The sequence below is a fragment of the Antechinus flavipes genome, chromosome 4 (assembly GCF_016432865.1).
Source record: "Antechinus flavipes isolate AdamAnt ecotype Samford, QLD, Australia chromosome 4, AdamAnt_v2, whole genome shotgun sequence".
Lineage (NCBI taxonomy): Eukaryota > Metazoa > Chordata > Mammalia > Dasyuromorphia > Dasyuridae > Antechinus > Antechinus flavipes.
In genome coordinates this window covers 254,875,880-254,900,554 of record NC_067401.1, presented here as the reverse complement: position 1 = coordinate 254,900,554, position 24,675 = coordinate 254,875,880, and the positions used below count along the sequence as shown (strand labels likewise).

The following is a 24,675-nucleotide window of genomic DNA, read 5'->3' as shown; positions in this document are numbered from 1 at the left end:
GAGAATTGGATTCAGAAGGTATAAATAACCCGGGAAGAAAAACAAAAATGCAGATAGTTCACATTCGTTTCCCAGTGTTCTTTCTTTGGGTGTAGCTGCTTTTGTCCATCGTTTATCAATTGAAACTCAGGTCTCTTTGTCAAAGAAATCCACTTCCATCAAAATATGTCCTCATACAATATCGTTGTCGAAGTGTATAATGATCTCCTGGTTCTGCTCATTTCACTTAGCATCATGAACTGCTTCTTTTTAATTTATTTTTTAAGAATGTTTAAGGGAGGGCAGAGATGTATATTTGAAATGTGTTCTGTAAAAACTAAAGATTTCCAAAAAAATAAGTCCAAGCACAAAATCCCAATCTAAGACACAAGGATGCAAATATGAGTAAAGTGAAAATACTGAAATCAATGAAAAAATATAGCAGCTTAAAAAAAGCCTAAGAGGTAAACCCAAGAAAAATTGAATAAGACACACTTAACAAGTAAACTCTCAAAATAAAAAATAGCTTGAGGCAAGAAATTTTTTAAATGAAATTAGAGCTCCTAAAAAAACAGAAAAATAATAACTTAAAACAGTAAATGGAAAACTTTACCCAAGTAGTGGACTAAAAAACAAAATTAAGTGAGCAAAAAACAATGATTCTGTAAGATACCAAGACAAATTATAACAGAGCCAAAAGACTAAGAGCTTAGAAGACCGTGTTAAAGTTTCTACTATCTAAAAAACAGAGTGAGGAGATTTAAGAATCATCAAATTCCCAGAAAAACATGTTAGGCCTAGATTGAGGAAGATTCATCTTCCTCAATTCAAGTCCAGCCTTAGACACTCACTAATTTTATAATTCTGTACAAGTCATTTAACCCTGTTTGCTTCAAATTTAATCATCTTTGAAATGAATTGGAGAAAGAAATGGCAAACCACTCTAGTATCTTTACCCAATGAAGTCAGACATGACTGAAATGACTGAACAATACATATGATTGACAAATCTATTTTAAAAATAAGCAAAAAAGAAGTTAAGGACCTGAATAGGACTTTAAAAAAGTTAGGTATGATAGTTCTTTGGTGATTAACAAAAGAAAATAGAATAGAGTATGCATAATTCTCATCTGTGTACAGCACCTTTACAAAAAATAACTATAATAACCCTGCATTAAGGCATTAAAAAAGCAAAAAGAAGAAATATTAAATACTCCCTTATTAACCATAAAGCAAAATGTTGTTATCAATAAGGGAAAAAGGGATTCAAACAAGTGAAAACTGAATAATTTTATCAAAAAGAATTTGTACATCAAAGAACAAATAATAGAAACAACAGATCATTTCACAAAAAACATTGACAACAGATAGCATACTCAAAACTTTGAGATTCAACCAAATTATAGGTTACAGAAAAAATAATTCTACTTTCATTGGCAAAAAAAAAGAAAGAGAGTGAGAGAGAAAACAACTCAACTATTTGGGAATGAAGCTAAAAAATTAGAAAAGTAAGAAATGAAAAAATTCTCAACCAAACAAAAAATATAAATACTGAAAATCAATGGGAAAGCCATAAGTTAAAACAAACAAACAAACAAAAAAAAAAAACATGGAATTGATAAAACAAAGAGTCATTTAAAAGACTAATAAGAGATAAATTACTAGCTAAATAATAAGCAGTATAAAATTGAAAAAGAAGTCACAACACAGAGGAAATGATTAGAAACTTTTGCCTAATTATATGCCCTCTAAGTAATAAGTGAAATGAACATTTGAAAAATTATAAGTATCCAACACCAAAAACAACAACAACAACAACAAAAAAAAAAAAAAAAAAAAAAACTGACAAGTCAAAAACCTCCCAAAGAAAAAAACCCAGCATCAAATAGATTTACAAGTGAATTCTAATAATCATTCAAAGAAAAATTATTTTCTTTCTCTTTGTAACAAATATCAATAGTTAAGCAAAAGAAATGATCCCATTATCTGTATCTAAAAACATTTGTCTCATTCTACAATTTAAGTCATCACTTCTCTGTCAAAAAGTAGGTTAGTATGCTTCATCTTCCATCTTCTGGAATCATGTAGAACATCGCAATAATCAGTGCTCATGGTGGTGGTATATAAATTCTTTTCCTAGTTCTGCCAATATTTCACTGCATCATTTCATGCAAGTCTTCCCAGATTTCTTTGAAACCATTGTTTTTGTCATTTCTCATGGCATATTAATATTCCATTACATTCATATACCATTTGTTAAAGGAAAATGACCGCATAAAAAATGTTCAAAATAACTAAAAGTAAGAAAAATGCTGATTAAAATAGCTTTGTGGTTCTACCTTATGCCATTCAAGTTCTAGGAGTTAAGATGGGCTAAAACTATGTAACTCTTAGCACCTTCTGGTTTCTCTTTCAGTATTTTATCATTACAGAAGTTGAAGAGGGCTATATAGAATTAAAAGCCATTTTACATTTTCTGTGGTTTCATGGGTCCCCATAGCCAAAGAATTAGAATTGTACTTGAAGTTTTTCAGCATCATAGAACTTTTCATAACTTGTATCTCGCTGGTATAGTCTTTGCAAACCTATATTCTCCATCACAATAAGCCATGATAAATATCAAAAGTAGAGTTTGTGGAGAGTTTGAGTGCTTGCTCTGCCTTTATTTTACGTGATTATCCACGTCAAACTAGATTGTCAGGAAAAATTAAAATTGAAGAACTTTATATCCATTTGTAAGAGATTATCTTCAAATGGGGGAATATGAATAATCATAGTTGTGTGTTTAAATTAAAATATATCTAATAAGAAAATGAAATTTGAAAATAAACTATAGCTAGTAATATAAAATAATCAACTCTGAGTGAATTTCTCATTTTTCAGAATATTTTGTTTTGCCTAATTATTTCTTTTAAAAATTGCATTCATCATTTTCTTATGTTTTGTTCGACTTTACGCGTTACATGTATTTTCAATCTTATTAATTTTCTTCTATAGAGACATTGTAATTAATCTAAGTTTGAGCAGTATTTATTACACACTTTCACTGGAATGAAGGAATAACAAATTTAAGTTGCTTAAGAGGAAAAATACTTTTTCTTCTTAGCCAGAAGTTTGTGTAGTGCTGTTTTGATCCACGTGAAAATGAATTTTTCTAATTAGTGACATTCATCTTTGCAATGAAAAAAATTACTTAGATGCAAATAATACTATGTATGTCATTTTAGACATTTAAGAAAAAACTGCCTATTTTTATTAAAATAAATTCTTACTCAGGACAAGTAATATTACCTTTCTGGGCATTTCTTCCTTATCTGTAAAATAAAGGTACCATTGAGTAAAAATAAGACATAAAAAAATTGAAGAATATACTATAAAACATTATAGGATTTGTTTTTAAAATAAAAATATAGAACTTTCTTATAAATTTTCATTCTACATAGAAAATTAAATCATCCCATTTACGCTGTCCCTTTAATCCATTCATTGTTTTCATATGTGCATGCGTGTTATAATTTGAATTGTCTTTTCTTAATGTGTGATCTTGTTTTTAGTTCTTTTCCAAAGAATTAATTGAAGAAACAGCATATAATCTTTGCCTAGATTCCATAGATTAACCGAAAATAGCCTTTTATGAAATTGACTTAGAGTCATTTAGTCCTTTCCTCTATCTAAGTGTGAGAAGGTATTTTGAATTGCTTCAATTTTAGTAAAGTTAGTGAATTTTCAAAGATACTACAAAAAAAAAATAATAGATATGAAACTTTTTTGTAAACTATTTAGCTCTAGGTAAATATCAAGTGTTTTTACTGCTGCTACAATACTGAATTAGGAAAAATGTTAGATATAGTTCCTGTTAATGCAAGAAAATTACAGGTAGAGTTGAAAAAGCCCTTGGAGATCCATCTATCCAGTCCATTTTACAGATGAGGAAATCGAGAAAATTGAAATTATTTGACCAAAGTCACACAAGAAATAAATGACAAAGACAGGATTGAACTCATCTGGTTTCAAATTCCACACTTTTTCCACTACCACACTACCACTCTTTGGCATTTGAACAATTTAGACTCTGAATTGCTGGGGTTCTTTAATCATCAACTCTGAGGAAGACAAGGTCAGTCTAATCTATATTATACTACAGACAGCCTCCTTTTACATAAATTCACAGTTTGCGTATTTAACTTTTATGTAAAGAATTCTGAAAGAAATTCACATTGCAAAAAAACAACAACAACAGCAATCACCTATGTTAACTTTATTGTACAGTTCTATGCTCATGCTCTCAGTTCTTACTCTTTGGCCTGGTACTCCTACCCCTCAATAACACCCCCCCCCCCCAAAAAAAAAAAAAAAAAAAAACAATAAAAACCTCCCTGTGAAAGCCAAAGAAGAGATGAAGGAAGAGGCTGCTCCCATGGCCAGATTCAGGGCTTGATTTGGAGACCTCCCCGTGTTAAGAGAGAAGACCTTTGCCTTGTTCTGCCCACCTTTCCCTACATCTGCCTCATCCCCATCCCTGCATATCATCTGTCCTCTCCTCTACATCTTCTCTCAGTTTCTGTATCCATATCTGGCCCTCACATGTCTGCTCCCCTTTCACTTCCAAACCTTGCCCCATATCTTCCTCTTCTCAGTTCCAGGCAGGCTCCTGAGTGTTCCTTCTCCTACTCTTGCTTCTCTATGCCCATCTCCATACATGTCCTTGAATCATGTGCCAGCCTCTTTCTCACCTGCCTTCTACAGGTCCACAACAAATTCTCAATTCATAAAAAGTTTTTTTATAAACAGATTTGATGAATATAGTCAAAGCTATACTTATATTAAATAATTCGCTATACTTGTTGATTTCCATGTTCTCAATCATTTTAATAGGTTAAAGAAATGGAAGGAATTATAAAAAGAAGGTATCCTAATTCTTTGCCTGCTTTAATATTAGCTGCATCGGCAGCAGGTGATACAGATATTTCATCTAAAAATACAGTTGAATTTATGGAAAAACGCATAAAGAAATTAGAAACTGAGCTTGAGGGTAAAGATGAAGAAGCAAAAAAAAGTCTTCGTACTATGGAACAGCAGTTTCAAAAAATAAAGGTAAGACTATATTATTTCTAATAAAAGGACAGTAGGATGGCACAGATAATAAAGATCTAGAGAAACTTCTAGCACTCACTTTAGCTAATAAATCCCTTATTATCTAAACATCTTTTCTAACCTTTTTTGCAGCTGTCAACATCAATTTTTGCCCACATCTGTTCCTCTTAGCCCCACTTTGATTAAGGCCCAAAAGTAGCCAGGGACTGTGTCTGAGAGTTCCTCAGAGTAGACTGACCAGGTCTGGATGGCATGATATGCAGCAGTAATGTCTCAGGTAGTGAAAGATTAGGTCATTCATAGTAACAGAATTTACTCACCTCAAAACTTAACAGGAAGTTGAATTAACTATTAAGTCAGACCACAATCATAACCATAACCAAGGTGCAGATTAGCATTGTGGCAATATTGGAATCCAAGAGTATAAACACAAAAACTTGGCCTATTGGTTATTGTTATTTGTTCTTTGTTCTCAAAGAGGTCCATGCCATCAAGAAGATGTCATGACTGGCAAGTAAATTGGATTTAAGTGAGGCAGAGTTGAGCAAAGTCACTAACCTCACTTTCTCTTCGAGAAACATCTGAGTCCAGTGGCAAGATAAAAATCAGGGCACCTGGAGATGGCTCTAGATAGCTTCAGAATCCTTTTTAAACTTAAGGTCCTTTCCAACTCTCAATTTTGACTTAAGCAATTCAGTGATTAAGGTTATATGAGAAATGAGGCAAAGAATGACCTTTTATCTAGTCCTCCCAAAAAAAATCAATGCAGGAGGGGAAGACCAGCAGGGCACTGGCCAGAACAGAAATTGTTACTATTTACACTCTCTCTGAGCCATCAGAAGCCAAACAGTGCCTAAATGAAGTTTGGGCTGGGGCCTATTGTTAGCCAATCAGCCAGAGTGGTTTAGTTTTAAAGAATGGTCCATTATAAAAAAAAAAAAAAAAAAAGGAAAGAAATCTAGCCAGTAAACTCCAAGATATCTTGCTACATTTCAGTGATCAAAGTTTATATTGCTTCAGGTAGAGCACCATAAGTAAGAGTCAGATTCTTTATGTAGACAGGAGAGGGGGGAGAAAAGAGAAGGAAGAAAAGGAGGAAGCAAAGAAGAAAGCAAGGGAGAAGGGAGGGAGGGAGGGAGGGAAAAAAGAAGGAATTGCCCAAGTAGAAGCATTGGCTCAGTAAAGCTGCTACTATTACTTAGAGATTATTATCTGTCCTTATTATCTCAAAGAGGACTGGGATACCAGGAAGGAGATGTCACAACTTGAAAGTGAATTGGATGTAAGTGAGAAAGGCTCTGCAGTCACTAGCCTCACTCTTTCCTTCAGAATCTATTGGTACAGATAAAAATTCAAGAAACTAGTGTCCAAAGAAATTTGAGTTAATACAGAGAGGTTCATTTCAAAATTGATATGTTCATCCCAAGAATTACATCAGTAACTTTTTAAAACATCCTGTTTGCTCATCTTCTCTGGGTAGCTTCTGGCAGCCACTAATGAGAAACATGCAATGATGATGGTATCCTAATGTTAGGTTCCTCTTATAGTGTGTTTTCATTTTATCAGTAGAGCTCTCACAGAGGAATGTGTATCAGTACTGTCTTATTAAAAGAAGAACAAATTGCCATCTATTGCCTAGAGAAGCATGATTCCAAAGGCAGGAAAGTATCTCTGAAATTTCTATGATTTAAAATGCCTATGATTTTTTTCTTGTGGGTAAAGGCAGAAGACAGGGAGAAGGGGGAATGTGCCTTCAACAGGTATGATTCCCTTTCCTCTGTTATTGACCAAACTCTAGGGATTGTTTAAAAAAGAGAAATAGTAAACTTGGTATAGAAAAATGTTTAAGATATAATTTTACCCCTAAACGAACCCCAAATTTCTGTGCTTCCTAAAACAGTACCTTAATTTTTTTTGTTGTTCATTTATTTTAGTCATCTCTGATTCTTTGTGACACCCATTTGGGGTTTCCTTGGCAAAGACGTTAGAGTGGCTTGCCATTTCCTCCAGCTCATTTGACAGATGAGGAAATTGTGGCAAATAAGGTTAAGTTACTTGCTCAGTCACTCAGCTGGTAAGTGTCTGAGACCAGATTTGAGCTCGTCAGATGATTCTTCCTGACTCTATCCACTGCACCACCTAGATGCCTTAAATTTAGATGTTTGTCCAATGAATGAGAAAAGTAAAAGCTACCAATTTCTCAAGCAGAAAAGCATTAGGAAATGAAAGAATTTAATTTTGAAAGTATGAAGCATATTTGGAATTTCCATGGCCTATTCAAGTTATCTATTTTCTATCCTTTTGAACATCCATTGGAAAGTTCCCAGCTGACTCTCTTTTCTCCTGAGACATCTCAATTTCTATAATAGAATTAGTAACCAGATTCACTCAGAGATTGCTTCCTAATAGTATAGTTATTTACCCTATATTTTGCAGAAAACCCTTACCTATAGATGATGCTCTGGATAAGTTTCAGAGAGAGAAATTAATCATATCCTTTAAAGAATTTATAATCTAGTTTAAGGGACTTGAAAAAACAATTTAGAAAGCAGCATATCAGCAGCTCACAATTGTGAAATAAGTATTCAGAGCATAGTACACTATTAAGTATTCATTTATCTGTTTGCTAATCTTAGGGTTCCTGAGCAAGAGGAGTTATTTGATCTGGGTGTTCTATGTATATGAGACAATAAATAGATGAATGAGTAAATGAAATCACAATGCATTTTTTCATAGGGAGAATTTTTTGTTTGTTTTTATTCTGAATGAACAGGCTATAGCATTCTATTAATGAATTTAGAGAAGCTCTTGGACATTATATTAATTTTTTCCAGATTCAATATGAACAACGCCTGATGGAGCTTGAACAGCGTCTTGCCATTAAATTAACAGATGAGCAAAAGAAACATGAAAACTCAGCAGATATGAAGATCCTGGAGCAAGAACTTTGTGACATGAAAGAGGCCTATCAGGTTACTGTGAAAACTCTTGAAGGTGAAATAGAAATTCTTAAAAATCAGAATGCCAAGTTAGAACTCAGAAATAATGAAAGAGATGATAAAGATTTCCAGTCATTAGAATTTCAAGTGGAACAAGCTCATACAAAAGCCAGATTGGTAAGACTTACTCAGGAACTGGCTGCAAAAGAAAGAGAAATACAAGATCTTACAAAAACCATAGAAAAACTTCAAAAAGAAAGACGACTGATGTTGTCCAATCAAAATCCAGTTGATAAACCTGGAAATGAAGAAAGATCTGCCAAAAAGGTGAAGAAGGATCTTTTGGTCTCTAATAAAAGGAATACTGAGTCTTTCCCAGAAACCTTGGATAGCAAATTGTATGAACCACATGCCTTTGCAGATTCCCACCCTTCAGAAGTTTTACAAGAAAACTCCAGATTAAAAAAAGAGGTGGAACGACTGACTTCTGAAATGAATGAGCAGAGAACAAAATCTGAAGCAGCACTTGCCCACTCTGAAAGTAATGTGAAAAGGTAAACAGTAAATGAATTTAGTAAAATAGTACATCATAATATTATCAGAAGACTGTAAATAAGTTAGAGAATCTGAGGCCTTTTTAGTAATTTTTTTCATTTATATTATACTTCTTTATGATTATTTTTAATAGTATGGAAATTTTATTTATTTATGGTAAGGGCATCAATTCTTTGACAGTATTTTCATTTAGTAAACTACTTCTGACACTCTTAGTCAGCATCCAGAATTAGTATAAAGATCAGTTCAACTCACAAACATGAATCTATTTCTAATATAGCACAGGTAGAAATTATGGAACAAAAAGTGATAAATACGGGGTCTATTAAAATTGAAATAAAGACCTGTAGATGAAGCAGCAGATAAAGCATGGAATAGAGAGTCGGGGACACTTGAGTTTAAATCTTCTGTCAGATATTTACTAGCTATATGACCTTGCATAAGTTATTTTCCCTGTCTGCCTCAGACATAGAAATAGTCTGCAAAATAGAAATAATAATAGCTCCTATATTCCAACATTGTGACTGTCAAATGAGATAGCATCTGTATAGCATTTATCAAATTTTAAAGTGACATATAGACATATAGAAATACATACATACTAGCCACTATTATTGGGAACTTCAAGCAGATAAAATTTTAATTGTTCTCAAAATTCAATTAAAAGATTTAGGTACATTTTAAATGATTAGAGGTTGGAAATTTTGTTCTATATTCAGACAGAATGATATTCCTATCAATAATATGAGGTCCTGTGAAATAGTTCTTTGTTAATTCAGTGTCGATAGAAACTAGAAAATAGTTAGATCTAACTAAGCCTTCTTTTCTCGTCTTTCTAGAACCAAAGAAGATGCAGCAGAACACATTGCTGCCCTCAAAGCCTCTCACCAGAGGGAAGTAGAAAAACTTCTCTGCCAACATGCTATAGAAAATTCTTCTTCCAAAATAGCTGAACTAAATCGCAAAATCTCAACACAAGAGGTACATGAAAATAATTCTGTTTTTACTTTATCAAGTCTGATATTTTTAGTGGCTACTATAGAATACCATTTAATTTTTGAAGAATTGAAAAATATTTTTAGTCTGTAGAATAGGAATGGAAAATTAATTTTTTTGTGGAAGTAATGCTCTAATTTTAGCTTTTCTATTTCAAAAAATCAGCCCTGAAAAAATTGAAAAATTGTATTGGTCTCAATATAGCCTGTACTTCCCCACACAGACACACACACAAAAATCAGGCTTAAATAACTGTTATTTTCCATTTCATTCATTTTAATACAAAATTTAATAAAATAACTGTTATTTTAATTTAATACAAAACATGTTATTTTTATGGGATAAAATATATTTGGACCTATACCATAGTTTTATGCAAATTTATCCCCAGGTTTCTGAAATAAGCTTTTCCTTAAGTGGCTTTTACTATATATATGTAGTAAATTCATGTTAAATAAAGTTTTGATTAGTTGAACTTAGGATGATTTTTAAACTCTTAAACGTGAGGTCATGTTTCTTTTGGATCAAAATCATTTAGTCAATTGTCTGACTCCATTACCTTTTTTTCCTTGTAATCATGCTTTAACATGCTGACAACTTATAAGCCTTTAACATTATAGCCTTACGGTATTGTATCTTTTGCCAGTTGACACACACTATGCTAAATATCTAGTATGTCACACTCTAAGACAGATGCATTAACATTTTAAAAGTACTGTCTGAGTAAAATTTAAACTTTTTTTTTTAAATTTCAATTCAAAAGAATCAAAGCACAAAAGGAAGTGTTCATACTGCTTTGTAACTAACAATATAATAAACAGTTCAACTTATAATGCCTAGATTTAGACATCTGCCATTTCAGAATGCCTAGTATTAATTAGAAACCAGTTGAGTAATAAAGATTTTGAGCCTTAAAGACTGGTAGAAACCAAATGTATTCAAAGTTTCCAAATTGTCCTTAAAGTGTACTTTATTTTAAGGTGCTGAATGTAAGGGAAAGGGATATTATTCTGTTCAATCAGTTTATTCAACATCCTTCACAAGAGAATTATAGATTTTAATTTTGATCCCTCAAATTAGCTATAATGCAGTAAAAAATAGTAGTCAAAATGATTATGAAATACTATTTTTTTTCAAATAACCATTCAAAATAGAGGTTTGGGAGGGTTTTTTTGTTTTGTTTTTTTTAATGTCTCATTTTTGGGCCATTTCCCTAGGTCCTTATAAAACATCTCCAAACACAAGTTAATGAGCTGCAGGGAAATAAAGAATCCTTAGCAATTTCTCAAGTTCGAGAGGAAATCCTTCAAAAAGAGGTATGTATAGTGATTTTGTTATTTCTTCATTGTCTGTCAAATCCTTCTTTCTGTGTGTGTTTTGTAACAAAAAGCTAAATGTAAGTAATTAGGAAAATACAACTGCATGTCCGATGCCTCAGCAAATTATCCATGTTGTGAACTGATGTCTAATATTTATTCTTTTCCCAATCTACCCTCAAAATGTTAATGATTGGATGAACAAGAGTACTCTCATATAAAATAGATTCTAAACTTAACTTTTCCCCCTAACTTAATTACAAATGATTAATTTAATAGTGGAAGAACATGTCATAAATCAATAAAATGTGAGGTTTTTACAAACTAAAAGAATTATTTTTATGGATTAGGATTTATTTTTCTCATTACCAAGTAAAAAGGCAAAAATACTTAGAGAAATTTCAAAACAGTTTAGAAGATGCATGTATCATCTTTCTTATTGACTCATATCTATCTTTGTAAATTGTCATTAATAGGCAGAATCCATGATATAACAGTTGGTTCATTTAGAAATGGGTCTAGATATTATAAAATAAAATCATAAAGCACATGTATTTGAATCATTAAACTCCAGGAGGGATCTCAGAGCCCAACTATATTAATAATATAATACTTTCCTCTAAATATTCTAGCTTTCATTTGAGCATCTCCAATGAGAGGAAAGAATCATTTCATTTTTTGGTAGCTATGATTATTAGATGGTTACTCATATTTTGAGCTAAAAATCTACCTTCCTGGAACTTTTTCAAATTTTTCCCAATTCTGCCTTCCAAAGCCAAACAGAACAAGTTTCATTCTTCTCCACATGTTAATCCTTTAAAATAGATGAAAAGAGAGTTATCATGTTCTGTCCATCCTTTTCAATCCAAGTCTTTTATTCAGGATATATATCCTCAATTCTCTATACTGATCTGCACTTATCATGATCTTGAGAGGTTACTCACTATCCAGTTTACACTTGAGATGGGCAGATGAGAACAATTTGTTCAAACAACTAAAGATGGCTGAAGCAGGTGATGTACAGAGCTTAGAGTTTAATCTAATGCCTTCTACTGCATTCCAGGCCAATATTAGTCTTCTTGACTTTTGTCTTGCCACTAGACTTTGATGACTCTAGGAGAGAAAGAAGTGAATGACTGTGCTATTCTGCCTCACTTAAATCCAATTTACATATGAATCAACACATCAATGATGATATCAGTGGTCCTCTTCAAAAAGGAAGGACCAACTGTAATAGCAACAATTGATACTCCTCTGCATGTTCTCTAAAATGACAGTCATACTTTTTTTTTTTGTTTTGTTTTTGTTTTTTTTTTTTGTTTTTTTTTATTTTTTTATTTTTTTTTAAATTTTTTATTTAATAATTACATTATATCAACACTCATTTCTGTTCCGATTTTTTTTTCCCCTCCCTCCCTCCACCCCCTCCCCTAGATGGCAAGCAGTCCTTTATATGTTGGATATGTTGCAGTATATCCTAGATACAATATATGTTTGCAGAACCGAACAGTTCTCTTGTTGCGTAGGGAGAATTGGATTCAGAAGGTATAAATAATCCGGGAAGAAAAACAAAAATGCAGATAGTTCACATTCGTTTCCCAGTGTTCTTTCTTTGGGTGTAGCTGCTTTTGTCCGTCATTTATCAATTGAAACTCAGGTCTCTTTGTCAAAGAAATCCACTTCCATCAAAATATGTCCTCATACAATATCGTTGTCGAAGTGTATAATGATCTCCTGGTTCTGCTCATTTCACTTAGCATCAGTTCATGTAGGTCTCTCCAAGCCTCTCTGTATTCATCCTGCTGGTCATTTCTTACAGAACAATAATATTCCATAACATTCATATACCACAATTTACCCAGCCATTCTCCAATTGATGGGCATCCATTCATTTTCCAGTTTCTAGCCACTACAAACAGGGCTGCTACAAACATTTTGGCACATACAGGTCCCTTTCCCTTCTTTAGTATTTCTTTGGGATATAAGCCCAATAGAAACACTGCTGGATCAAAGGATATGCACATTTTGATAATTTTTTGGGCATAATTCCAGATTGCTCTCCAGAATGGTTGGATTCGTTCACAACTCCACCAACAATGCATTAGTGTCCCAGTTTTCCCGCATCCCCTCCAACATTCATCATTATTTTTTCCATGACAGTCATACTTTATAAAATGTGGTACTCAGAACTGAAGGAATTATTTCAGAAGTGGGTTTAACCAGAGTAGATTAAAGCAGGATTAACTTCTCCCATTTGTGGATACAATGATCTGAATGTGCATTGAAAGAATTAAAAAATCAACAAATAAATAAAATAAGCACAAAAGTGGAGATAGTAAAAGTATATATTTTACATACATATGTAAAATAGGTATAAAGGTATGTGTATATGTACGTATACATATATACATACCACATGCATACACACACACATATATATGAATGAACAAACTGAAAACCAAAAACTATAGAAGTGATCAATATAACTAAAAGCTGTTTCTATGAAAAAAAACTAATAAAATTGATGTCTTTAGCCAATCTTATTAAAAAGAAGTGAACAGAAATTCATATCAACAGAATAGTAAAAAAGGTGAAATTCTAACAATACCAGAAAAAAAAAAAAGATCTAATATTGAGCTATGGCTTATATAGTGCTTAAAAGAAGAACTATGTTCCAGCAAAAGAAACTGAGGAGAAAGTCAAGTGAAGGAAGAACCTCTTGAGAAGATTGAAGTGAAGAGGAAAGAAAAGGGCAGAAAAATAGCAATAGTTCAGGCATTGAAGTCTTAAGAAAGGAACTTTGGATCTAGTACTTAAAAAATTGTTGGTAATCTGTGAAAGCAGCTCCAACAAATGATAGGGAGTCAACAATTCCCTTTCATATGTTAGGGTTGCTTTTATTACCTTTGTTTAATGTTCCAAAGAGCATTGCAGCTATCAAATCTGACTCACCGTATGGTTTACATTTGATACTTCTACCCTAACATGAAAGAACATATTATTTTTAAATGTATAAAATAATGACTTCAACCCATATCTGTCTATTTTAACAAGTAACATAGCAGATCAATATATATAAGGGACTATATTCTCTCCCCAAGGATTATGCAATTATAGCTTTCTATACTAAAGTCCAAACAGCCTTTAGTTTCTAATACTTCTATGCTGTACTCAATTTTTTAGCTATAATGTTGAAAAATAGAAATTTTATTACCCCAAGTTGTTCAAAACGTGATTGTCATTGTTAGATGGTTTTCAGTGAGCCATGCATGTTTTTTTTTTTTTTTCTGTTTTATGGCCAGAATCCCTTTCTTGTTTTAAGATTTTTTAAAGTTTTCTTTACCATGTAAACAGTTTATTTTCCCCTTAAAAATATTTTGAGTCATTTGTCCTTTTCCAAGAATAGTTTTTATAATGACCTGTAATATTACTAAGAAAAAAAATTAACTGAGAAAGAAAAATTAACTTTTTTGAGTACCTAAAATCTGAACTTAGATGAATTTAAGAATCAGGGGAATGTTAGTATCTGCTAGTCAAGAAACGAAGAGAAGCTACAGACTATGAATTTATAAACCCCAATCCTTTGCAATTTGGATTTTAATTAAATTTTTAAAAAGAGAAGATAAGTTACAGATAAGGAAGAAATAGCTTCCCTTTTTTTTCCTTAAAAAAGTGAATTTTATAGATATATACACACACATATATATATAATCTCAATATGTATTCTGAACAAGTCCTATTTTTTTATTTTTAAAAGCTACAAATTTTGCATTTTAGGCAATTTTTATTTTTACCAGGGAATCTAGCAGTATAGAAAAAACTAAAAAGCAACTTAATTATTCAGTGTTAATTGGAACAATGAAATAAATGTCCTCCCTTTTAAAAGAAAAACTTGAAATACATGCCAGTGAAGATAAACATCATCTTTAGCATAATGTTTGTATATACATGTATACCTAGTCTACAAGTAGAAATATTACAGAATTTGAAAGACAGAAGGAATCTAAGCAATCCATACCTGAAGATCAACTACTTCTGAAAATACTTCTCATTTTCAGGAAGTTGGGGGTGGGGGGAGAAGGTTGTTCCCCATCCCCATACTTTCAAAAGTACTCTGAATCTTCAACTGTACAACTTCAAAAGTACAAATTCTTGTGTTCCCTTCTTCAATTGTCCATACCTTCACTCCCATCCTCTTCAGCCCTACTCTTCCACAGATCCCACTCCAGATCTACCCAACTTTTTCCCTGTGACCCAACTTTTTCCCCTGTGCTTTCTAAAATACCTGATAAATGATAACAAACTTACTTTCATCTTAAAACTTTGCCTTTCACACATTTCCTATTTCTGACACTGCAGTGAGAACTAGCTCCCTCCTGATGACACTGTTATCTTTCCCAATACATCTGCACTTTTACTTAAACCCCCCTGATTCTCTAGTTGTGGTCAAGAAATCAGAATGTACTTTCTTCCCCATTGCCACTTCCAGATCCTCCTCTCCCAACTCAGCAACATCTCTTCCTTTGAGATGCTCACACTATTTAAATATCACCAATGTGAGGGATATAGAAGACCCTTACCCAAAATGACTACTCAGAGATCACTCAGTAGAAAGCAGAAAAGTTGTTTATTGAAAACCTCCAGAGGATGAGCCATCCCATCACGAGATAAGAAAGAGAAAGCTCGTGGTAGGAGGGCTAAAGAAGTAGTAAAGATACATAGCTTTTATACAAGAAATTACATCACAAGTGAGAGAGCATTGAGAAGGGGAGGGGGAGGCATCTAATTGGTTGTTGCTATTTGGGGAGATTGGAATGGAAGGTTTCTGTTTGCCTGAAATCTTCTGATTTCTAAGAAACAGAAAGTCAGGGCTTCAGGCTTAATCAAGCAGACAGTGGTCCAGCTAATAGACTAAATAATGATAAATGTCAAATACCAATAAATGTCATCAGCTCAGGTTAAGTAAATATGTTTAAGTAAATATGTTTCTATCTGGCCAAGGCTCAAGTAGATATGACCCTGCACATATTATACAGGTCATAGGGGAGACACAGAAATAATAAAATACAGAAAAAGAATTCATACATTCCTGTAAGTTCTTCACCTTATCTATTCCCCACAACTCCTCCCTTCTAATATGTAAATGATTTTTATCATATTTCTATGAAGAACTTACACACTGTTCAAAATCAGTTAATATATCTATACATTGTTTATCAAGTTCACAATCAAGATCATTTCTCTTTAATACATTCCAGTCTTTTCTCTGAAGAATCATCATTTTAATAGCATCTTCTGTATGCAATATTTTGATAGGGACCATTTAACTATTCTGTGTTCAGAATAATGTAATTATACAGGGTAGACATAGCGACAACAGGATAATACCGTTCATTGTAATAAGTTCATACCATAAAAATTGCTTCCACCAACTCTTAGAAACAGCTATCACAGAACAGATTGGCAAATGGAAAACATAAAAATACAAAGATAAATTAACAAAGGTGACAATCTAGGGAAACCGAGGCACAACATTATACACTCTTCTTCTGAATATTTGAATTATTGAATTACCTCCCCTAGATACCTGGGAGGTCTCAGCACCATAATTTTGACCAATCCAATGTGAGGCAAATAAATCAAAATTAAACTAGAAAATGCAAGGACTTATGGCAAGGGCAAGTCTCTTCCTGACAACCCCAGAGTTATCAGCAGTACAAAGGCTCGCATCTCTGCCAGAGAATCCAGTTTGAGATGGACGGTTCACTGTGTTAGGTGGTCTGCAGTCATTTGTGCACTTAACTCAGCTTCTGCTTATATAGGGAGTAGCAGGGCTCAAGACCAACATGATGCCCATTCAGAGGGGCACCCCACTCCAGGGGAGAAGGGTGAGGCTTAGAGTAGCTCCACCTGTCCCCACCCAGAGTGACAGACAGGACTGCTACTAGAATACAGATTTCTGAGCAGAGCTATCAGAGTATGCACAGTTAGACCATCAAGGCAGGCAAATCCCAAACTTTAGAGGCTTGATCTCAAAATTGCAATGTTATTTAAAATGCTGAGCTACCAATTAAGAAACTGGGGTTACAGGGTTGGAGACTGCCAGTCCCAAGATGGGTGTATATGTCTTGGAAATTTCCTAAAAACAAAATAGTCCCAAAAACTGAGTCTGCCAGGGCAATTCCACAAAATAAGGGGTTTCAAAACTAAAATATAGTAAAAACAAAAAGGATTGTTTAAGGACTTCCAATTCAATCTGAACTGGTGATATAGGGGGTGGGGCAGAAGTACCTAAGGCAAAGTGAACAGAAAACTAAGGGTTCCCACTCTTTTAGATATTTTGAGAAGAATCCACCAGTTTCCCTAGTTCCCTATCTCTTCCTCTCCTTTTTTTTTTTCCCTCATGGAAAGGCATCATCCAAAAAAAAAAAAAAAAAAAGTCAAGTAACCATCCCACACATAAATCCCAAGAGTGAATTAAAGTTCCTATACATAACAGACTAGTACAGGAGGAGTTTCCTCAAAAAAAAAAAAAAAATCAAATCTCTCAAACAATTACATATTCTGAAGTGAATATACATAGATATTATAAACATATTATAACTTCCTTAACAGCAACAGTTACCAATTTTAATAATTTCCATCCCAAATCTTAAATACACAGTAATGTTTGCATTTTTTTCTAACTCTAGTAATAGAACTGTAATTTTGACAATAATTCATCAACCACTTTCCCACTTCCCCCATATCAGTCCAAATTGCATCAGGAGCACTGGCGATGGTCTCGATCTTAGCTGAGAAATGGACGAAGGCGCTCAATGCATGCAGGGGTGTGGGTGTGGTATCAATCTAAGCTTCAGATGGGCCGATCCATGTCTCAAAAGAGATTCAATAATCTGTAATTTGACCAAAATCTAGAACAACAAAAAACCAAATCTAACAAGGTTAGAACAGTCTGGACCTGCAACAACATGTGGGGAGGCCAGTATAGATTGGCCAGCAGTTCCTATGTAAAGGAACAAGTTTGCTTCACAGGACAGGCAGACAGCTATAGTCCCAATAAATAGCAGTTAGGTTTCACAGACCATTGTAAATTGTCCTCTTATCATTTAAAAAAACAATTTAAAAATAAAACACAAATATCCAGTAACAGACAGATGACCAGGCTAAATACTTATTTGCCTAAGTATTTAGGATATAATGATTACATATAACCAGATTGGAAACAGCAAGGTATGACATATTTGAATTGCATTAACAGTTCTTATTAACTATTGTTCTGATCATAGAAATCAGTGACAGGAGGAAAAAATGCAAGAACATAACTATTACATAATATAAGCAGTTAAAACTCAATCTTCAGCACATCAAAGAGTGGAGCTTTAAAACTCCCAAATAGAATTAATTACAAGCCCAAAGAATTTCATCTCCAAAGTTTCAAATAAATCCCAAACAGTTATTTACCATGACCTTATATCAGTAACAGTAAGAAATTTATCCCAGAAAATTCACACAATTCTTATGTACCCAAGTAGATGTTGCATCTTGAATAAATTTAATAGTATACCAATCATTTTGCTTTTAAAATGCCCAATATACAGAAAAACCCCAAACTACATATGGTTCACAACAAAAACATTTTCAAAAGGAAGAAGGCAAAAACTATTATCCTTGGAGTCCCATTTCAGATAATTGGCATCAATACAATTAATTAAAACTTCCTATTTTCACATAAAAAGAATCTGAAAAGTTCTTGAAAACATCAATTAAACTTTTTGAAATAACCCTTTCAAACTATATACCACATTTCTGATCATATTATTTAATATTCATAACCATTATGTATCTAAAGAAACAAATATTCAATCAATTAACATCTTGTAAGAGCAGTTTGTCTCTTTAAATAACCATTTGTTTTCTTCAGCTAAAGGAACCAAGCAGCTGCCGCTTTCCACTGTTGCTTTGCTGCTCTCCCCGCAAAAAAACACATCCCATCTCACAACCATCTCTCTGTGTCTCTCCTTTCCAACTAATTCCTTCTTTTTCCCTCTGATTTCTTCTTGAAATCGTTTGCTTCTACTAATCAATCCTTCTTAAATCACCTTCATTCTCCTGTCCCATCTCTCTGTCTCTTTCCTACCAATGCCTACTTGCTCAAACCTGCTCCGAAATACTTCTGACTAGATGCTCTATTTAAATTATTAATTGCTTTTGTAAATCAATCTCTTTTTCCTTGTCTTTAAATCACTTTTTTAAAACTTTAAACTTCAAGATTCACAACTAATTTTGAATCAAATTTCATAAAACTTATAATATAGTTTACAAATTACCCAATACTTTTAAAAAGCAACATACCATTTAAGTAAGGAGATACAAACATGAGCCCCTCCTAAGGTAAGCTACTGGCATTTTGTTTAATAACCTATATTTCAATTTGAAGTCCAACCAAATAATAAAAAAAAAGAAAAGTTTTTCTCTTCAGTTGTAAAGGCCACAATAGTCGAAAAATTCTTAAGATTTTATACTCAGAATAAATCTAACATGTGCAAGGCAACAGTAAATTATTTCCCCCAATTTTAATTTTATTTCATTTTCAAAATTATAGTACCTCTCTGCAAATATGTATTGTATCTAGGATATACTGCAACATATTTAACATATATAGGACTGCTTGCCATCTTGGGGGGGGGGGGGAAGGTGGGAGGGGAAAAAACGAAACATAAGTGATTGCAAGGGATAATTCTGTGTAAAAATTATCCTGGCATGGATTCTGTCAATACAAAGTTATTATTAAATAAAATTAAATTTAAAAAAAAATTATAGTACCTCTTTAAAATATAGTAAATTCCCAAAACTCTTAATCAGATATTGCAAACAATTACCCGGTTTAGTTCTGTTCTCTAATTCCATGAAGGCAAATTTACTAATAATGATTTTTCTTTCTTTTCCTGAAAATTTTTTTTTCTTTAGAAGTATGCACAGGTTCAACAGGTCAGAATGCCTCTGTGTTCAACTCTCTTACTCTGTTTTTATTCCTCACTTCCAATATCTGCAGTTTCTTATTTCCAATCTTAAATTTTCCAGTCTTAACATACACACCAATTTAAAGTTATTTTAAAATTAACCAGTACTTCAGTTTGTGAAATTTCCTAAAATCTACCTAGATACTTCATTCCCACATCTTTTCTTTAGTAACCAGGAAAGAGTTAAGCACCAATCCTTGCTTTATCTTGAGAATTCTTTTCTCTGGCTGAGTCCTGATAACAGGCTCCTTGTTTACAGGAGTGATAGATACTGTTCTTCTATTTTCTCAAAACTTTCCAAACTTTAAATCTATGTTTTTTACTTTTTCCCCTTCTCTCCCCCTTCCTGCAAAGCCACTGCCAGAGACAGAGGAAGAGAAAGAGAAAAATGATTTTCTTTTCTTGAGAAACCCAAAACTAGTTCCCAAATTCTAAGACCAATACATTCTGAGCCACTCTGAAAGAATTACTACTCTGAATGAATTCCAGTTCCCACAATTCAGCCTGAAATTTTTCTAAGCCTATAACACAGAGCTGAATTCTTATCTCTTATAAGCTTTCTAACTTTTAACACAGAACAAAGGCAATGCAAAGCAGACATACACACAGACATTCACAAAACTCTATTTTCACCTTTTACATACAGATTTAAGTCTGATATACCCAAATAGTCCTGGGATATACATCATCCCTGTTTTCTTCCCTTGTATATCTGGGAAGTTCATTCCAGTCTTGAATTTCCTAGCTAATGTCCTGATACAAATTTTTGGACTGCTTCTATACCACCCTGGACCTGATCCAGATGTTGGCGGAGGCCCTATGTTATCCTCACACCCAGGTGGAGGCCCTACATTACCCTCACGCCCCCACAGCCACCCGAGAGCCTCTTTAGGAAAAGTCCTTTATCATTGGGGTCAACAGCAGTCCACACCAAAAATAAATTTAAGAGGGCTAATCCCTCAGGGTCTCCCTCGACTCAGCCAATACACCCCCAGACTTCCCAAGAGCTTTACCTCGAGAACATATGTTTCTTTTCAGACTGCAAATGCCGGCCATCAGGACTATACTTCCTTCAATCTTCAATTCTGCGTTCCACTGAGTATCCCTGCCTCGGGTTGTTGTCTAAAAGGGGAGGGAGGCTGCTCACCCAGAGCCAGAGACCCTGGAGAAAACTACTCCGTGGGCGCCTGTCCCTGTTCGGGGTACACGTAGCCGTCTTCCCCAAAGACCCCATCCCGGACGAGCCCCCATCTGTGAGGGATGTAGAAGACCCTTACCCAAAATGATTACTCACAGACCACTTAGTAGAAGGCAGATCTTTGACAAAGCGACCTAACTCAGTTTCAATTGATAAATGATGGACAGAAGCAGCTACATTCAAAGAAAGAACACTGGGAAATGAATGTGAACTATTTGTATTTTTGTTTTTCTTCCCAGGTTATTTTTACTTTCTGAATCCAATTCTCTCTGTGCAACAAGAGAACTGTTCAGTTCTGCAAACATATATTGTATCTAGGATATACTGCAGCATATTTAACATATATAGAACTGCTTGCCATCTAGGGGAGGGGGTGGAGGGAGGGAAAGGAAAAATCGGAACAGAAGTGAGTGCAAGGGATAATATTGTAAAAAAATTACCCTGGCATGGATTCTATCAATAAAAAGTTATTATAAAATTAAATTAAATTTAAAAAAAAATAGAAGGCAGAAAAGTTGTTTATTGAAAACCTCCGGAGGATGAGCCGTCCCATCGCGAGATAAGAAAGAGAAAGCTCACTGTAGAGGGCTAAAAAAGTAGTAAAGATACATAGCTTTTATACAAGAAATTACATCACAAGTGAAAGAGCACTGAGAAGGGGAGGGGGAGGCATCTAATTGGTTGTTGCTATTTGGGGAGATTGGAATGGAAGGTTTTCTGTTTGCCTGAAATCTTCTGATTTCTAGGAAACAGAAAGTCAGGCTTCAGGCTTAATCAAGCAGACAGTGGTCCAGCTAATAGACTAAATAACGATAAATGCCAAATACCAATAAATGTCATCAGCTCAGGTTAAGTAAATATGTTTCTATCTGGCCAAGGCTCAAGTAGATAAGAGCCTGCACATATTATACAGGTCATAAGGGAGACAGCCTGAAGCCTGAAGCCATTTAAATGAATGCAGTTTTTCACAGTTTTTCTCTTTTCCACAACCCCTGCCTTCATATTAGAAGACCCCAATATGCATGTTGATATTCCCTAATTTCCCAGTTCTCAACCTACTCAATTCCTGTAAGCTATACCTCAGCCACACACACATCTGTTTGTAGGTAATGCCTTTGATCTTGCTTTCATTCACAAATGTTCCACTTCCAAGGTGACAGAACTAAACCTGTTTTATTTAGTCATAATCTTTAGCCATTCTTTTCTTCTTATGACCCTTAAATTTGGTTCTTCATCGTTATTATGATCTCCAATCCTTCTAATCTCCATTCTTTTCCAAGTCATCATTCTTATATTTACTACACTTTACTCTCTTCATTATTCCCAATGCTTGGTGATCAGTTAAATGTTACATTATCCCTTACACTCAAATTCTTTTCCCCTTTGTCCTGTCCCTGATTATGCCTTGTCAAACCCCGTCCTTGGATGACTCCCTCCATCCATCACTTTGCTCCTATTCATATGCTGCTGAATAGAGCTCCCCAAATATTTGACTTCCCCTTTTGCCACAACAGCTATTCCAAACTTAAATTTCTCTTCAGACCTCCACAGTACCCTTTTCCTTATTCTCTGAATTAAGAACCTTGTCACATTTCACCAAAAAAAAAAAAAAAAAAAAAAAAAATTGAGACTAATCACTGAGAATTCCCTCTTCTTCATTCTAGTTGATCTCTAATCACTTAAACATCTTCCTCTTCTATGTCCTCCTTCATCTTTGTCTGTCATAAAAAGGTAGCCTTTCTTGCCAAAATAAGGTTAATCACTGAAAACTCCCTCTTCTTCCTTCCATCTGATCTCAGATCACTTAGATATCTTCCCCCACTATCCTCTCCTTCATAGTCTGTAATAAAGAGGTAGTATTTCTTGCCAAAGGAAGGCCCACTACATGCATCTTTGGTTCCATCCCATATTCTCCAGCAGTTTTTCCCTATCATCCCTTCTCTCATTCTAATTTTTAATTATTCCCTGTGTATTAATTTCTTCCCAGTTGTTTACAATAATATCCTTTTTTTAAAAACTCACCTGATCCCAACATCTCTGCTAGTGGTCGGTCATCTTCTTCTTTCCTTCTCAGTTAAACATGAGAAAGACCTGTCCAATCAGTTCCCCCCCATTCCCTTTTCTTAATCAGTTTTAAATTCTGCAATCTGGTTTCTAACCTCATTATTTGATTATAACATTTCTCCAAAATCACCAAAGGCCAATGACCTCAGACCTCATTAGGCTTTATCAACTCTCTTATGAATCTTGTATGTATCTATATACGGACATGTTTCTCATTCTGGAATGTAAGCTCTTTAAGGACATGGATGGACAAACTCCCCTCCCCCAACCTCCTCTGCTCAGCTCAGTGCTAGCACATAGTAAGTACTGAATAAAAATGCTTGTTAATTTATTGTTCTCAATTCAGTACTTTATTAAATACCTATTTTTTAAAGAGTACAAGTGTTTATTATTAAGTAACCACTATGCACATGGCACCTTACTTAGTCCATATTTTAGTGATGTGCTTCATGCAAACTGTCCTCAGTCTTCTCACTAGAGCTTGGAGATAGCTTATAGTTTCATTTCCTAAGAAATAAATCATTTTTCAGATTTTTACATTATTTGTTTACCACTATTCAATGTTTATTTCTCTCAGCTTTCTGTTAATCTGGAACATAAGTTTTTGTTTTGTTTTGTTTTTTCCCAGTAGTATTTTACTTTTCCAAATACATGTAAAATAGTTTTCAAAATTCACTTATAAGATTTTGTGTTCCAATTTTTTTCTCCCTCCTCTTAAATCATCTCTCCCAAGACAACAAGCAATTCAATCTAAGTTAAACATCTACAATCCTTTTAAACATGTTTCTTTGTCATGTTGTACAAGAAAAATCAGACCAAAAGGGAAAAGAAACTCTTTGAAAGTAAAAAGCAACCAAAAAAAGGTTAAAATACTCTGCTTTGATCCACATTCAGTCTCCATAGTTCTCTCTCTTGATGCAGATGGCTTTTTCCATCCCAAAGGTTATTGGAATTGCTCAGGATTACCACATTACTGAGAAAAGCCAAGTCTGTCATAGTTGATGATCACGTAATCTTGCTGTCGTTACTGTGTGCAATGTTCCCCTGGTTCTGGAGCATGAGTTTTTAAGTCGATGCAAGTAAAAGATAATAGCTGTAAACTTTCTGATGCAGAAAGTCTTAGTTTCAGTCAAGATTGATTTGTAGCCTTCCCAAGGCTTTCATAGAAGTGGGGGAAACATGATGGTTGAGCAGAGCCCACAAAAGTGAGCACCAGAACTGGCAAGGTTTCACATAGTAAAGGCAATGATTTTATCTGCCCCCACTTACAGCTTAAGACCCAAACATACTAAGATAAAAGTCTAGGAATAGGAGGAAAAATGAGAAAGTGTCAGTTACCCAAGTAATTCCATATTTATCCTAAGAAGAAGGCACTTTCTGATCCTAAACATTTAAAAAAAAAAAAAGATAAAAGGGCCTGTTCTTCAATCTTTCAGATTGTGTACTGTTGAAACAACTTTTGTATGTAATGTGAGAAAGTAGTATTTCATTTCTTTGTTCTGCACTTCTGA

The 24,675-nt window shown here is 33.9% G+C and overlaps 1 protein-coding gene and 1 long non-coding RNA gene across 2 annotated transcripts in view; one reads left to right on the top strand and one right to left on the bottom strand.

Annotated features, from left to right (window-relative positions):
* CEP162 (centrosomal protein 162) overlaps positions 1-24,675 on the top strand; it is a 128,099-nt gene that overhangs the window by 99,636 nt on the left and 3,788 nt on the right. Inside the window, exons 22-25 of the mRNA XM_051997340.1 lie at positions 4,855-5,073; positions 7,908-8,566; positions 9,407-9,548; positions 10,781-10,879. Coding sequence (XP_051853300.1) covers positions 4,855-5,073; positions 7,908-8,566; positions 9,407-9,548; positions 10,781-10,879 — 1,119 coding nt within the window. The remainder of the gene's footprint in view (positions 1-4,854; positions 5,074-7,907; positions 8,567-9,406; positions 9,549-10,780; positions 10,880-24,675) is intronic.
* On the bottom strand, positions 15,486-24,664 carry LOC127561964 (uncharacterized). The gene is made up of 2 exons (XR_007953578.1): positions 19,706-24,664; positions 15,486-19,487 (listed from the first exon to the last, which is right to left on the bottom strand). It is a non-coding gene; the product is annotated as an uncharacterized LOC127561964 (long non-coding RNA).